This window comes from Loxodonta africana, chromosome 2 (genome assembly GCF_030014295.1).
Source record: "Loxodonta africana isolate mLoxAfr1 chromosome 2, mLoxAfr1.hap2, whole genome shotgun sequence".
Lineage (NCBI taxonomy): Eukaryota > Metazoa > Chordata > Mammalia > Proboscidea > Elephantidae > Loxodonta > Loxodonta africana.
Window position 1 is genome coordinate 63436276 of NC_087343.1, and position 16611 is coordinate 63452886.

A 16611-nucleotide genomic window follows, 5' to 3' on the forward strand; every position below is an offset into this window, starting at 1 on the left:
CAGATGATGTTGTTTAATTTATTTTATGTATTATATTTATAGCACCAATATAAATTTACTCACCTTGCTTTCTTAAATCTAACATGAGCACATTATTCCTCTCTCTCTCCCCTAAAACAGATGTGAGAGCATCTGGTTCTAAAGGAATGAGATGGATGTTAACAGGACCTAGGGGGACAAATCAGTGTCTTGTCCTTAAAAGTAGTGCTTAATTTTGTAAGCAGTGCCCTGGTGCCATCGAAAAGCAAATGAATGAGGGATGAAGTCACTGAAGCTGTAGATGAGATTGGCCTAGGATGGCTATTTGGGATGTCATTCTCACATCTTAACTTGTTACAAAACAGGCTTGTTAAACTACAAACACAGGACATTCAAATACATGGAAAATTCATCCTTAGACATTCTAATGCTGGCTGCATTTCGCAAAGGATCAGAAATTGGCCAAAGGAAAATGAAAATATCTTTGCCAGACCACAAAAGCAACTTTCATAATTTATCTGTGAATTCTACAGTAGCATTTAAGCTGCATTTCTTGAGATTTTGGAAATTCTTTAGTCCACCAAGCTATTGTTTTTACTCTACCCACCAGGTAGATATTTATTATATTTAGGAATTTGTACCAGGTCTCAGTGATGAGGAGAACCTGGAAGCCACCATCAATCGTGACTAGGAGATACATGCGGTAATGTTGACGAATCTTTGGTGACAAGTTCAGAATATGCAACTGGGTGCATAATATGTATGCAGTTAGCACTCAGTAGAATACTAGGCATGTAGCGAGCATGCAACTATGACAAATCAACAGGATTTATAAAATTAATAAAAACAGTACTTAGTTTGTTTTGAAAAGGAAATAAATGAAGGTATACTACCTGTACTTCTAGTTGTAAACTTAATATGCATCCATTGTCAAAGTTTGCTTATATATTGTTACGAGTGAATTTTATACTTTGATTTCTCTGATTTTATAATTCCCTAAAAAATTCCAAGGTCACTATCTTCTTAACTGCCTAAAACAAATAAATAATTTATGAATTATTTTAATCCAAAATTCGAATTTTTTTCTATGTAGGCAAATCAAAACACATTATAACCCAAATTCAGTGCGTATTTCTACATAGGCCTGGCAGCTTCCACGCATGTTGCATTTGGTTTAAATAAGAAAGAACCTGCACTAGAGATTTTGCAGATAATTTCAACTCTATCTGCTTTTGTGGAAATAGCTTTCACTGCTATACACTATAACCAATCAGAAACGAAAACAAATGTGTCAAGAATCAATCTGTTCCTTGTCAATATTTAGAACACTCAAGTAGGAAATCAAAGATTTTTTAGGCGCCTTCTGTCTTTCTAGTTATTTGATGAAAATAAGCTAACTTTGATATAAAAGATATAATTGACAATTTATTGCAACATGAGGTTAAGATTTGTGTGTGTGTGTGTGTGTGTGTGTGATTTCTAGAAATCTTTAGAAATAAAATATTTACTTCCAAGTCCTGGTACTTAATTCTGTCAGACAAGATTAAAAGTCTGAATTGCCTCCTAGACCCTAAAGATAGTTACACAGATTCCATGAGAATGTTTCCTAGAACACTTATCAACACTGTAGCGTTATTATTTTGTTTGTTAATTTGCTTAATCAAATGAACACCATTTCCTGACATTTAAAGAGTTAACTGAAAGTTAGCACAGTCAATTTTGGCTATATCAAGTTTATTAGAAAAATTAACATTCTTGCTTTCCAAGTAACAGCAACATGAACATTCTTTCAAGTTCATCAATTAACTCTCAAAATCTGCTTTTCAAGTTAGTCAACTGCCTTCTACTTCTGCAGGTTCTCACATGTCCCTGACAACTTTAGGGTTCATACCTAATCAGACAGGTTTTGTATACTGTCGTTTTAATCAGCATTATGAGTCCATAGATCAACACAGGCCAAACACTTATTTGCAAGGAGCCTAAAGCTACAGAGGCAGCTGAAAAAATCCTTCCTAGCTACAAGAAGTAAAGAGCAATACCTGTAGGACTTTGCAAAACGCAATCTTGTTTTGGCTCTTGGAGATGGTCCTGGCGCTGTGGCTCCCAAAGGATCCCAAACGAAAGCCATTTGTCAAGAGGGTCCCAAGATCGCCTGGAGCAGCGGGAAGTTAGAGTTGATGCAGGGCCCTGGGGCCGGAGGACCCTGCACGGAGCTGGAGGCACCGGTGGCTGAGTGAGGGCATTTCCTCTTTGTGGTGGTATGTGCTGACAGAGAGGTGGCAGGCTGGCTGAAGCAGGGCTGGAAGGGATGGTCAAGACTTCCTGCTGCGTGACACTTGCCCTTTGCAACAGAGCTTGCTTCACTCAGCCCTTATCTCATTATTAATGTGAGAAATACTCCCTCATAAATTTGTTTTTATATTTAGCCTTGATTAAACAGCAAAGCCGCATGCCACTCCTGAAGAGCACAATGGACACACACACATTCAGTGAAAGGTATGAGTGAAGTGGGTGAGCCTTTTTATATCAAGTGAGAACTTAAAAAAAAGAAAGCAAATAGAGGGCGTCTTAAGGAAAAAAAAAAGTCAATACATGCCTATGACTGGAAAATTCGACACAGATTACTGAATTCACACAACCAGCTGCCAAATGTCATTTTTCTTATTTTGACTTCTCTTAGAAGCAAGGATGAACGTGATTGGTAGCAAACTTTTCCCGGACGATTTAATCGCCTAGGAAATACCAGCGCCTCCCTGCAAGTCAGTGTGAGAAGAAAACAAGCAGATCACTTTCAAAGCTTTTGGCAGCTTTTCCCTCATGGAGATACCACATCACCTTGGAAAGCGAATTATAATGAATGACTTTGGCAACAGAGATCAATTTTCTTGTCCATTCTCTATTCCCTAGAAGCATTTCCTAACTCTGAGAAATCCCTTAAAGCAATGTTCTTTCAAATTAAATAAATGAGGAAAGCTAAATCAAGCCCTTCACATGTTTTATGAGTCCAGTATGTTCAGGGGAGGCAAATATTTCCAGATACTGTACTGGAGGAGTCAAAGGGCTCCAATGCCGTCATCCGTCCTCATTGCCGAGTGGTATTTAATGTTAACAGTGCAGTATAATTCCATCAGTCCCTGTCCAAACATTGCCCTGTTGGTGACCTCAAGTGTAAACCAAGGCAGAGCTCCATTTCTGGAGGATAAGATTAGAGAGGCTTGGAGCGCCCCGGAGTGAATTTAACCCACTCTGAACTGAACGGTATTAACCAATAGTTGAGGTCAGTGAACGTCGATATATCCAGCAAATTTTGAGATCCCTGAAGCCCAGTGTAGCTCTTACATACGCACAGTGTTCAAAATCTTCAAGCAGTTTCCTTAAAAATTCAAGTCAGTAAATATGATGCTTATTTTCACAACAGAATCCAGCACACCAGGGGTTCTTCAAAGGGCTGAAGGTGCGCTATCAGCTTTGGGATGAGTAATAAAAACATTTTCACGGTTTCATCTCTTTGTTATCTGACATGTGGGCTAAAAGAGAGTGGGTGAGTGATAGCTACCCTGAACAGCAGCAGTCTAGGAGGGGCCACTGACAGCTCAAAATTAAATACATTTTCTTAGAATCAACTTGCAATATTTTAGTGCCTCCCAAACTCTGCCTTTTTGTTTTTGTAAAGGGCTCCACATTTCCCATGAGCCTGGTATTCTTTGAGAAGGACTGCGAAGGCACCTACACATATGCCAACCTACCCCTCTGGTGTATGAAATTCCAAAATTATCATTTCCTTACTTCATATTATTTAACTTCCATTTGGGGTCTCTTAGGAGATACAGATACTTCTGGCAGAGTTAACATAGAGCTGAGCAACTTGGCATTTAGTAGCATGGCTTCATCTGAGACTGAAGCCAGACAGTATAAGGGAACTGGGAGTCTGGGAAAGGAGGGGAGGAGTCCCAGAAAGCTGGTGGGTGGGGTCGGTTGGTGAGGCAAATGGAAGAAGGGAAGGAAGACACAAAGACACAAGCGGAAGAGCAGGAGGGATGGTATTGGCAAAGATCTACTTTCTTTACCTTCCATGCCATACAAACCTCTCATTCTATCTGGTAGCCTTTTAAATTTTGGAGGTTGTCATGGATTGAATTCTGTCCTCCCAAAATATCTACCAATTTGGCTAGGTCATCATTCCCCGTACTGTGTGATTGTCTACCATCTTTTTCATCTGATGTGATTTTCCTATGTGTTGTAAATCCTATCTCTATGTTGTTAATGAGATGGGATTAGTGGCAGTTATGTAAACTCAATCTACAAGATTAATCTACAGTTTAAGCCAATCTCTCTTTTGAGATACAAAAGAGAGAAGCAAGTAGAGACAGGGAGACTTCATATCACCAAGAAGCACTGGGAGCATGGCATATTCTTTGGACCTGCGGTATCTGTGCTGAAAAGCTCCTTGACTGAGGAAGATCGATGACAAGGGCCTCCCCCCAGAGCTGACAGAGAAAGAAAGCCTTCCCATGGAGCTGGCATACTGAATTTGGGCTTCTAGCCTCCTTAACTATGAGATAATAAATTTCTGTTTGTTAAAGCCATCCACCTGTAGTATTTCTGTTATAGCAGCACTAGATAACTGCATCATTGGTTCCTGATATTGCAAACTGCAGTCTATGTATATAGCCTTGGACAAGGAAAGACAGTACTTGCATAGTTATCCCAATTTACTTATCATGGCAAGATGGACCCTATTTACCCATCCAGGCTAAAGCCAGCAACAGGCGTTTCGACTAATAATGAACTGTCTTTATTGCCTTACCAATTTATGTTTTTTAAAAAGTGTTTTTAAAAACTGGTAACTAATTCATAAAACATAAGGACCTACTAATAATACAGAATGAAGATACTACAGAGGGAAGATTGTCCAACTTTTTCTGAAAGAAATGTACAATGAAGGCAAAACAAATTTGCCTTTTTCGTTATTGCAAAATATATCCTCCCCCCCTCCGCCCCTGCCACCCCGTTCTGAAAAGCAGACATCTAGAACAGTGGTGGATTCGAACTCCTGACCTTTTGGTTAGCAGCCATAGCACTTAACCATTATGCCACCAAGGTTTCCAAACAGTCAAGCAAGATAAACAATGGAACTAAAAATGCAAAATTATGACCAGGAAAATGGACGTTTTAGCCCTTTTTCCTAATGTGAAACTGGATAAAGACACAGGAAGTATCTGCTAGTATTAATGATATTTTCTCCTTAAAAGTATACTTATCACCTCTTTCCCATTTCTTCTGTATAGTCATGCATAATCCCTCTTAGGTTATCAGGTCTCAACAAGGCCGTAGAAATAAACTAACTATTTCTGAGATTAATGACGAGCAGAATTAAGCCTTGATCTCAAATATAAATACCAATATCATTGTGAGGGACAGGCTAGTACTTCATAGACACGAGAATCCAGGCAATTGAGGAAAAAAAAAAGTCGAAAAAGATGTTTGCCTAGAATGAACTTCTGCTGTCATTTCTATTGTAACCAGCTGTCTTAGTCATCTAGTGCTGCTATAACAGAAATACCACAAGTGGATGGCTTTAACAAAGAGAAATTTATTTCTTCACTGTAAAGTAGGCTAAAAGTGTCAGCTCCAGGGTATGGCTTTCTCTCTGTCGGCTTTCTTGTCAATCTTCCCCCAGACTAGTAGCTTCTCCCTGCAGGGACCCCAGGTGCTCTGCTCCTGGAACTGCTTTCTTGGTGGTATGAGGTCCCCCCTCTCTGCCAGCTTCCCTTTCCTTTTATCTCTTGAGAGATAAAAGGTGGTGTAGGCCACATACCAGGGAAACTCCCTTTACATCCAATCAGGGATGTGACCTGGTAAGAGTGTTACAATCCCACCCTAATCTCCTTTAACATAAAATTACAATCACAAAATGGGGGACAACCACAGAATACTGGAAATCATGGCCTAACCAAGTTGATGTACACATTTTGGGGGGGACATAATTCAATCCATGACACCAGCTGTTCAGAACTTTTACTTTATGGGTAACAGGAAGCCTGGTGGCACAGTGGTTTAGAGCTTGGCTGCTAACTAAAAGGTTGGCAGTTCAAATCCACCAGCCACTCCCTGGAAACCCTACAGGGTGGTTCTACTCCATCCTATAGGGTTGCTATGAGTAGGAATCGCCTGGAGGGCAATAAAAGAAAAAAATGGGTAAAGGGTAAGGAAATTAAGCATTTTTTGAATATTTTAATTATTGTGATGTTCTTCAGCATTTATTATAGCACAAGAATTTAGTAAAAGCATGTTTGGACTGTAATGAGAGATTTCCATTTCTGAAACAAACACATCTTTTTTAAGTTAAAAGCAAAACTTACATCACAGGGAAAAACAGAGCCTAAAATCTAAACATTGCTCCTACCCAATACGTATCTACACAATTCCTGTCCCCCATAAATTCTCAATAAAATGCCCACCTTCTGCCAATAACTTAGATCTTATATTCTGCAGAGCTCTAAATAAAGAATCTTCTTTGCCTCTTAAATATTTCTATGATTTTGGTTTCAAGATTCCAGATGTTACAAACGGCAAATTTGGGTTTTGGTTTCTGACATAGAAAACTGAGAACTTCCTTTATTGGAGACAGCTACTATGAAACAAATTGAAACTCATAAATTTAAAAGTGAGAAAATTTAAACATAATCCACATAGGCAGTTACTTACACATCAAGTCATCATTGACAAGTGGAAGGAGGTTGGGTTTGAGCTAAACTTTAGAGAAACAAAGAGTTACATTAGTGAGTTTGTGTTATGTTAAAATACATTGCCTCAGGAAACCAGAGCAGGCAGACAGATGGGTTTAAGGATAATGCTGTATTTTGAAATGGTCACTGGTCACAGACTCAAAACCAGCAGAAGTTAATGAATAAAAAACAGTTTTATTTATCAGCTACCTCTGATAAGAGTTTCACTGTAATAATTGTTTTCAGAGTGATCCATTGCAAAAGAGCATGGCAAAAGGAAATTTAGCAACTGGACTTGTACACTTTTGAAAACTAATATTCATTCAGTACAAGTAATTGTGACTTCAACAGGGGTTATTTATTACATGAATTTATTACAACAATCAACTATAAGTCATTTCCCCAAATGGAAATGTGGAAAAATAATGCTAGCAATTTCTTTGAATTGCTTTCAAATATTCCTTCTAAACTTTTTATGTGTCTACTTGATTCAGAGGTCAACTATTCCATGTTCTAAAATGAGGGGACAATTGTAAGTGGGAACACAGTGGAAAGCTAAGAGAATTTAAATTACCCCATAGTCTTAAGAGCATTAAAGAAGTATGCTCTGCGTTTTTAAGCTTCTACAAACACATCTTTTACTCAAAAAGTCCAAGGATGCCTTCTAGACTAAAAAGGTCAAAACACTGTCAAAATAAAATTTAAAAGACTCAAATAAACTGAACGGTATCCCATGTTCATGGACCGGAAGACATACTGCAGTTAAGATTGAAATTTGCAATGTGATCTATAGATTCAGAATCAACTCCTTTCAAAATCCTAGCTAGTATTTTCCAGAAATTGATAATCTGAATAGAAAATTCATATGGAAATACAAATGGCCAGAATAGCCAAAACGGTCTTGAAAAAGGACAAGGCTTCAGTAATCAAGATATTGTGGTACTGATATAAGGACAGACATATAGATAAATGGAATAGAATAGAATTCAGAGTCCATAAATAAATCCTCACATTTTGACTAAGTGATTTTCAACAATGGTGCTTAGACAATTCATTGAGGAAAAACAGTCTTTTCAACTAATGGTGCTGGGACAGTTGGCTATCCTCATACAAAAGAATAAGGCTGGATTCCTTCCTCATTCCGTATACAAAAATTAATTCAAAATGGCTCATAGATCTGATGTTAGAGTTAAGGTTATAAAACTCTCAGTAGAAAACTTAGGAGTAAACCTTCATGACCTTCATTAAGCAATGATTTATTAGATATAATAACTAACATAACAAAAGAAAAAAAGAGATAAACTAAATTTCATCAAAGTTTAAAATTTTTGCACCACAAAAGATAATAAAAAAAGAAAACAAATGGAAAGACAACACTCAGAAATGTAAGAACATATTTAAGTCATGAAATCTTATAAGGTGCTTATATCCAGAATATGTAAAGAGATCTTACAACTCAACAATAAAAAGAAAGATAAGGCAATGAAAAAAATGGACAGAAAATTTAAGTAGACATATCCTCAAAGAAGCACATGTGTTATAGGTTGAATCGTTTCCCCAAAACAGATATGTTGATGTTCTAACTCCTGGTACCTGTTGATGTGAACTTGTTTGGAAATAGGATCTTTGAAGGTGTTATCTGCTAAGTCAATATGAGTTCATACTGGAGTGAAGTAAGACCTAATCCAATCGGAGTGCTGTCTATTAAACAGAACAGATGCAGAGACACATGAGGGGAGACAGCTAGGTGAAGATGCATCTACAAGCCAAGAAACAACTGGGGTTACTAGAAACTGGAAGAGATAAGGAGGGATTTCTCCTTAGAAGAGACAGAGTATGGCCCTGCCAGCACCCTGAATTTGAACTCCGAGCCTCCAGAACTGTAAGACGAGTCTCTGTTCCTGTAAGCCACCTAATTTGTGGTACTGTGTTATGGCTAAAAAATCCAAATCTGTTGCCTTTGACTCAATTCTGACTCATAGCAACCCTATAAGACGGAGTAGAACTGACCCATTGGGTTTCCATAAGTGGCTGGTGGATTCGAGCGGCTGACCATTTCTTTAGCAGCCAAGTTCTTAACTGCTACTTTGTTATGGCAGACCAGGGAAGCTAATATGACATGAAAAATTGCTCAGTGTCATTAGACATTAAGGAATTGGAAGTCAAATCACAATGAAGTACCACTTTAGGTTCACTAGGATGGCTAAAATAAAAAGATAGACAATACCAACATGTTGGCCAGAACGTGGAGATATTGGAACCCTCACACATTGCTGTTGGGAAAGTAAAATGCTGCAACCACTTTGATAAACAGTTTGGAAATTCCTCAAATGTTAAACATATACCAGATGACCCAGCATCTAGACATATATCTAAGAGAATTTGAAAACATACATCAAAACTTGTACGTGGGTTTTTATAGCAGCCTTATTCACAACAGCCAAAAGTGAAAACAACCTAAATGTCCATCAACTGGAGAATGGATAAGCAAATTGCCATTTAGTCATAAAATGGAATTTTATTCAGCAATAAAAAGTAATACAGGACTAATATATGTTTAATATGAATGAAGAGCCCTTCTGGCACAGCGGTTAAGAGCTCAGACTGCTAACCAAAAGGTGAGCAGTTCGAATCCACCAGCTGCACCTTGGAAACCCAATAGGGCAGTTCTATTCTGCCCTGAGCGTTGCTGTGAGTCAGAATCGGCTCGACAGCACACAACAACAATAATATGAATGAACCTTAAAAACAATCTAAACCAAGGAATCTATCACAAAAAGTCATATGTGCACGATCTATTTATTGATATATCCAGAATAGCAAGCTCCAGGTGGAGGAATTGGATGATTTGCTGCCAAGGACTGGAGAAAAGGGAGAAAGGGGAGTGAATGTTAATGAGAACAGGATTTAATTATGGGGTGATAACAATATTCTAAAATTAGGCTGTCATAATTGTTTCACAACTCTGTGAATACACTGAAAGCTACTGAGTTCCTGAGTGGTATACTTGAAAAGGATTAAATTTATGGTATGTGAATTATATCAATAAAGTTGTTTTTTAGAGAAAAGAAGTCTCAGGACACAAACAGAAATAAGATATATTAAAGAGTTAAAATTATTAAGACGTAGACTAAAACAACCAACAGGTGGCATGATTAAGTACAAACATAAACTATCAATAAATTTACAGAGTACAGATCAAAATGTTTTGCATATTAGAGTTATTTTGGGAATGTTTTAGCAATCTGGGAGATAATGAAGTCAAATCCTTATTATTCAATAGGGCAACTGAGTTTCTTCTACAGACAAGTGAAGGCTGAAGAGGAGAAATTAAGGACTAAGAAATGAGAGAAAAGGGAAATAACTTTTATGTTTATTAAATGCCTACTAAGTGACCAAAAAAGTTTTAGGAGATTTTTCTAACTAGCAAATAGAAAATATTTCTAGAGTCAAATTCTTTAATAGTTTTGAAATTAATATAGGTTAATCATTTGACTTAAAGAACTAGCAATTTTTTTTCTTTTAATGTTCGTAAAAGTGTTCTGAGGTCAGACATAGTCCAACTGCCCAATTTCATGCATATGAAGATTTAAAAGAACAGAAAATTATTTATTTTCAATACTGTACTCATGAATACAGACTGAAAACATTCTCCTTAGCTATTAACTGATCAGTGTAAGGGTAGCAATACAATTTCATTTCAAAAGCCACTTCTTCCAGGAAGCCTTCCCTACTTCCAGAGACTACCTGATGTGCCCAAAGCACTCTGGATTTCCTCCTTGTCACTCTCATCATGTTTATAATCACTTATTCAGTGAATGTCTTCGCTAACAGTCTAAACACCATGTAGATAGAGCTCACGTCTACCTTCCCCCTGTGTCCCCAACGCCCAGCAAATGGCCTGGGAAAATGAAAAATCACAAAAATACTTGTTGAAAGAATAGATAACCACCAGGCATCTTAAGACAAAGATGCATTACCTGCATTATATTCTTTTATGTTCCTAAGTAGGGGCAAAAAAGTTACCATAGAAATTTAGATAGCCCTTACTCTTTCCTTAGAGGCTCCCTCTTCTCAGCTAAAGTAAGATTATTGCAATCAATTAATCAATTGCTTGACCGATCAATCAATAAGAAAATAACATAAAAAAACCACTGTCACTGACATAACTGGTCTCCACTCAAAATAGTACCTTTTTGTGTGTGTGTGTGAAACACCATGGGCGAATGAATATTCAGGGCAGCTGTGGTATGGAGAATTAGAGCCACAGTCACACTGCGAACTTGCCATCTCACATAAAGAAATGATACTTGACCTTGCCTGGTGTCAGCATCTTATCCAGTGAGGGCTATCGCAAAGAGTTGTTGAGAGGATTAAATTGGGGTAAGAGATATGAAAGCATTTTAAAAATGTCACACAAAATTTTAAGCCCAACTGAAGATTATATTCTGCTCAGCGAAAAAGAGCAAGACCCTCGATAAGATGGATTGAGACAGTGGCTGCAACAATGGGCTCAAGCATAACGATGATTGTGAGCATGGCGCAGGACTGGGGAGTGCTTCGTTCTGTGGTACACAGGGTCACTATGAGTCAGAACAGACTCGACGGCACCTAACAACAACAACGAGAATCTGTATGCTGACCAAATAATCTAAGAAGCTAGACTATATGAAGAAGAACAGGGCATCAGGATTAGAGGAAGATTCGTTAATAATTTACGATACGCAGATAACACAGTCCTGCTTGCTGAAAGTGAAGAGGACTTGAAGCACTTACTGATGAAGATCAAACACTATAACCTTCAGTCCAGATACATTTTAGCATAAAGAAAACAAAAATATTCACGACTGCACCAATAAGCAACATCTCCACACCAAAAATGGAGAAATGATTGAAATTGTCAAGGATTTCATTTTACTTAGATCCACAATCCACATCCATGGAAGCAGCAGTCAAGAAATCAAACAACACATTGTACTGAGAAAATCTGCTGCAAAAGACCTCTTTAAAGTGTTAAAAAGCAAAGATGTCACTTTGAGGACTCAGGTGCGCCAGACTCAATCCATGGTGTTTTCAATGGCCTCATATGCATGTGAAAGCTAAGCAATGAAGAAGATCGAAGAATTGATGCTTTTGAATTATGATGTTGGTAAAGAATATTGTATATACCATAGGCTGCCAAAAGAGCGAACAAATCTGTCCTGGAAGAAGTACAGCCAGAATGCTCCTTAAAGGCAAGAATAGCAAGACTTCATCTCACATACTTTGGATGTGTTACCAGGAGGGGCCGGTCCCTGGAGAAGGACATCATGCTTGGTAAAATAGAGGGTCAGCAAAAAAGAGGAAGACATTCAACGAGCTGGACTGACACAGTGGCTGCAACATAACAAGAAATGTGAGGATGGTGCAGGACCAGGCAATGTTTTCATTCTGTTGTATATAGGGTCGCTGTGAGTCAGAAATAGTACCTAGCAATAACAGCAGGAGAACTACTTTTATACTGTTAGAAATACTTTCGGTTTTCAAAATTGTCGTCTATACTGGGTCATCTCATGAATATGCTCATTAGGTATACCATTATGTCAGGTTAAAAAGGTATAACAGTCCTCAGTTTTTATGGGTAATGTTTTCTCTACTCCATTTTAAATGTCTTTACCCTAAGTGCCCAAAGATAGAATATCAAGCTGTTATATTTTAAAGGATAATCATATAACAGAATCTTAACGTTTTAATGGCAGCATGAAGGCCCTATTTGGTTTTTGTTTACAAGAATTTAAAAAAAAATAAGCAGCAAGGAATTCTACTAAAATTAGCTTATGGAATTTTTTCCCAATTGTTCAAAATCCTGGACTTCAGTAAATAAACATTTCCATCTATTTTTTGAAAATTTATGGGATTCTGAAAGCAGGTTGTTTAACTGCAAAAACATTTGCAACGCTGGTTCCAACACACGCTGCCCTTTTTGTTGACCACAAGCCAAATAAGGACAGAAATTACTTCTTTCAGTTTTTTAGAACTCTGTTAACAAGCAAAAGCAATGATGGAATTACCAGGCTGAGAAACAACATTGTTTCCTTGGAAGAAAGACAAAAGACCCCAAATTCCAAGAATGCCTAAGAATCTCATATATTCAACTTTGGCACTGTGCATTTTTTTCCATGACAGTGTTCAATATTTTGCTAATTCTGGAGATGCATCTGTTAGGGTCTACATTTATTAGGGGGCAGTGGTAGCTCAATGGTAGAATTCTTACATTTCATGCAGGAGACCCTAGTTCGATTCCAGGCCAATGAACCTCAGGCATAGCTGCTTCCTATCCGTTAGTGAAGGCGTGCATGTTGCTATGATGCCGAACAGCTTTCAGCAGAGCTTCCAGACTAAGAAAGACTAGAGGAAATCTGCTTTTGAAACTCAGGCAGTGACCACCCTATGAATCCCAATGCCCTGATCTGCAGCTGGTCATGGGAAGATGCAGACCTGGGCAATGTTTCATTTCTCTGTGTGGGGCGTCGACTCAATGGCAGTGAATGAGAAGATTGATTGACCTTCCCATTCCGTCAGCCTCAGAACCACCTATTTATTCCGACACTTCTCATTTATGGATTGAGCCTACGGACCAAACATTGCCATAAAATCAGGATTTTTCTAATTCCATATTTTATGATGGCATCAACCACTCATTTATTCTGTGATAAGGGCTTTTTTTTTTTTTTTTTTAAGGGCTTAACATATGTTGTATTATCCTCACATAGTATATGTATGAGCTTTGTATTACTTTAATTCCTTTTTACAAAGGAGGAAATACAGGCTTAGAAAGTTGAAGTAACTTGCTCCTATGATGACGCAGTGGCAGATCGGATATTAAAATTGAGTTGTCCCTGATTGCAAAACCTGTGTTCTTAACCAATATGTGCGTAGAAGGAATGAATAAGGAGAGGTCCCTTTCCTTGGAAAGTTAGGCCCTGAAGGAAGTTTTGGATTTCCACAGGAGAAGGAACAGGCATCAGGAACAACAGTTATATAATTTTACTTAATCATAACAAACTTGGAGATAAACATCATTACCATTTTATAGATGAGAATGCTGAGGCTGGGTAAGTGACTTGGCTGACATAACAGATAGGAGTCCCAGTCAGTGCTGATGTCTTCAGATCTTGTCTACACTGTGGCTGGCTTACCCAAGCTCTTTAAATTCCTAATTCTAGGGACAAGATTGGTCTGAGGGCCTGGGGTGGGACCGAGAACGCAGGTGAGAGCTGAGTACATTTGATAAGGAGAAAGCCACAGGAGCAGAGGGAGACAGAGCCTGGCAGAGAGTGGAAGGCTTGAGGGGATGTGACAGTATCAGTCTTTGTGCACACTGTGTATTGCTGTGCATTTTCTCCCTGTATATTATACATAGAAAGAGATACAAATACTTTTCAAGCCATACAATCAATGGTAGCAATTCACTAGGGGCTGAAATAGAAATATCGGTATTTAAGTAACTGAGGAAAAAAATTTTCTTTTCTTCTTTTTTTAATTTATTTTTGTTGCTGAGAATATACACCAATTCAATAATTTCTACTGTACAATTCAGTGACATTGATCACATTCTTCAAGCTATACAATGATTCTTACCCTCCTTTTCTAAATCGTTCTTCCCTCATTAACATAAACTCACTGATCACTAAGTTTCCTACCTATTCTTTTGAGTTGCTGTTGTCAATTAGATTCCATATCTTAAAACAGATTAAATGAACAAGGCAGACATTCTTCACAAGTTAGGCCAGCATGGCAAGACTTCGTCCCATGTTCTTTGGACATGTTATCAGGAAGGACCAGTCCCTGGAAAAGGGCATCATGCTTGGTAAAGTAGAGGGTCAGCAAAAGAGATGAAGACCCTCATCAAGCTGGATTGACACAGTGGTTACAATCATGGGCTCAAACCCAGTGAGGATTGTGAGGATGGCACAGGACATGGTAGCATTTTGTTCTCTTGTACGTCGGGTTGCCGTGAGTCAGAACTGACTCGATGGTACGTAACAACAACAAAACAACACAACAACAACCGTTTGGTTTAAAGAAGACTTTGGGGGATACTTTTGGTTTAAGAAACAGTGTTTATTTTTATTATCTGTTTTTGTTTTGTAACAGGATACACATAACACAGGGCATCCTTTTCTACCTATCCCTCAAACAACCTAAGGAATTTATGACATTTACACAATTAGACCATTAATAAGGTAACAGGGCAGGCTCTTGCTTCCTTTCAACCACTCATTTTACTTCTATTGGTTCAGCGAAGTTAAGTGATTTTCCTAGGCTTGGTAAGTGGTAGGTAATTGGACCTTGAGTAAAACTCTGGATAACCTCTAAATTTTAGAGACCAAATGATTTCTAAATTAGGGACATCCTGTATTAAACTTACTGCCTTAAAAATGTAGGAGTAAATGTGAGAAGACACAGTTGTTATCTCATTGGTCAGGTGATGTGATATCAAGTAAAAGCACAGGTTTATAGCAAAATTCTGATTTAAATTGAACCTATTTTGATGGGTTCGATATATAAGTTATGGATCACTCTTAAGGGATTGAATTTACATTTGAAAATAACACAAATTGCAGTCAAAGAAACAAAACTATAACTGTGGAATTTTAAGCACTATTGTATGAGAGATAAGGAGGTGGGAAGTATTTTTATAGATATTCTAAGAGTTGCCCTAACTAAATCATGAAATTCTTTGAAACAATGGAGCTAAAAGTTAAAATATAATATGCTAGTTTGTACCTGAAATTTTGTTTGATGACTAATTCTTCTGTCTTCCCTTCATTTTTTTCCTTCCTTCTTTCCTCCCTCCCTTTTTCCTTTTCTTTCTCCCTCCCTCCTCCCTTTCTTTTTCACTCCCTCCTTTCACCCTATTTCCTTCTGCCAATATGTTCAATAATTTTCCTCTTGGAAAATATGTACTAAGCATCTACTATGTGTCAGGTGCTATGCCAGATGCTGGTGATCAATGGTGAGTACAACTAATGCCCATATAAAGCTCAGAGCTGAATAAATTGAAAACTACACAACTCAAGGCTTATGAAGTATCAAGGCAGTAGGAAAAGAAGGAACATAAAATATTTATCGAAGTGGAAAATGACATGAGGTCTGAGGTGAAATGAGGTCCTTTATGTGACCTTTTGCCTTGGTTCTTTGGAAAAACAACTTGAGAGATTTTTCCCCTAATCCCTGAGGAGTTACTTTTGCCCTAGTTTTCTACCCCAGAGGATTTGTTACTCTTCTCCAGGTTGACTGACATTTCCTGGGTAAACTGTAAGCAATTCGGTTTTAATACTTTTTGTCTGATCCTGGACTGCAGCCTGCCCTGTGATTGGTATGCACCTTGCAGGAATTGGTCAATAGACTATGCAAATGAGGTGAGTTGTATCCCAGCCATGCCTACTTTGCAAATGAAGTGTCTGTGACCTACCAAGAGGGGATTGGTCGGTTTGTGGCCCTGGTGGGAATGCCATGCCTTGAAACTGACAAGGGACTTGTATATTTAAGCAGCCAGTCCCACAGATGTTAGCAGACAGAAAGAAGCATGAAAAGAAGCAGAAGGAAGAAAGAAGAGGAGAAACAGAGAGAATGAGAGAGAGAGAAAGGAGGCAGGGAATCTCCTAAAAGAGCTGTAACATGGTCAAGGGCAATAACACTGAAGTCAGAGAGAGGCCTGGAAGGGGACAAGTGGTAGAGCTAGTGCCGACAGACAGCACAGCTGAGAGGGGTCTGTCCTGAGGGGGGTGGGAGGAGCTGAGAGAGTTGTCCCACACTAAGAGGAGGGGCTTGCCTGTATGCTTCCTGATCTTGATCCTGATCCTCAGTTGTACCCTGTTGATTCTGATCCCAAGTTGTACTCTGTTCCTTAATAAACGCT

At 38.3% G+C, this 16611-nt stretch overlaps 1 protein-coding gene across 7 annotated transcripts in view; it reads right to left on the minus strand.

Annotated features, from left to right (window-relative positions):
• The window catches only part of PDE4D (phosphodiesterase 4D), a 1416439-nt gene that overhangs the window by 423164 nt on the left and 976664 nt on the right, over window positions 1–16611 (minus strand). The window contains exon 1 of one of the 7 annotated variants that reach the window (XM_010588153.3): window positions 2019–9229. The exons of the other annotated variants lie outside the window; for them this stretch is intronic. Within the exon in view, the coding sequence (XP_010586455.1) occupies window positions 2019–2107 (89 nt within the window). The 5' untranslated portion in view covers window positions 2108–9229. Of the gene's footprint in view, window positions 1–2018; window positions 9230–16611 lie in introns of those variants that run through there. 7 annotated transcript variants of the gene reach the window in all.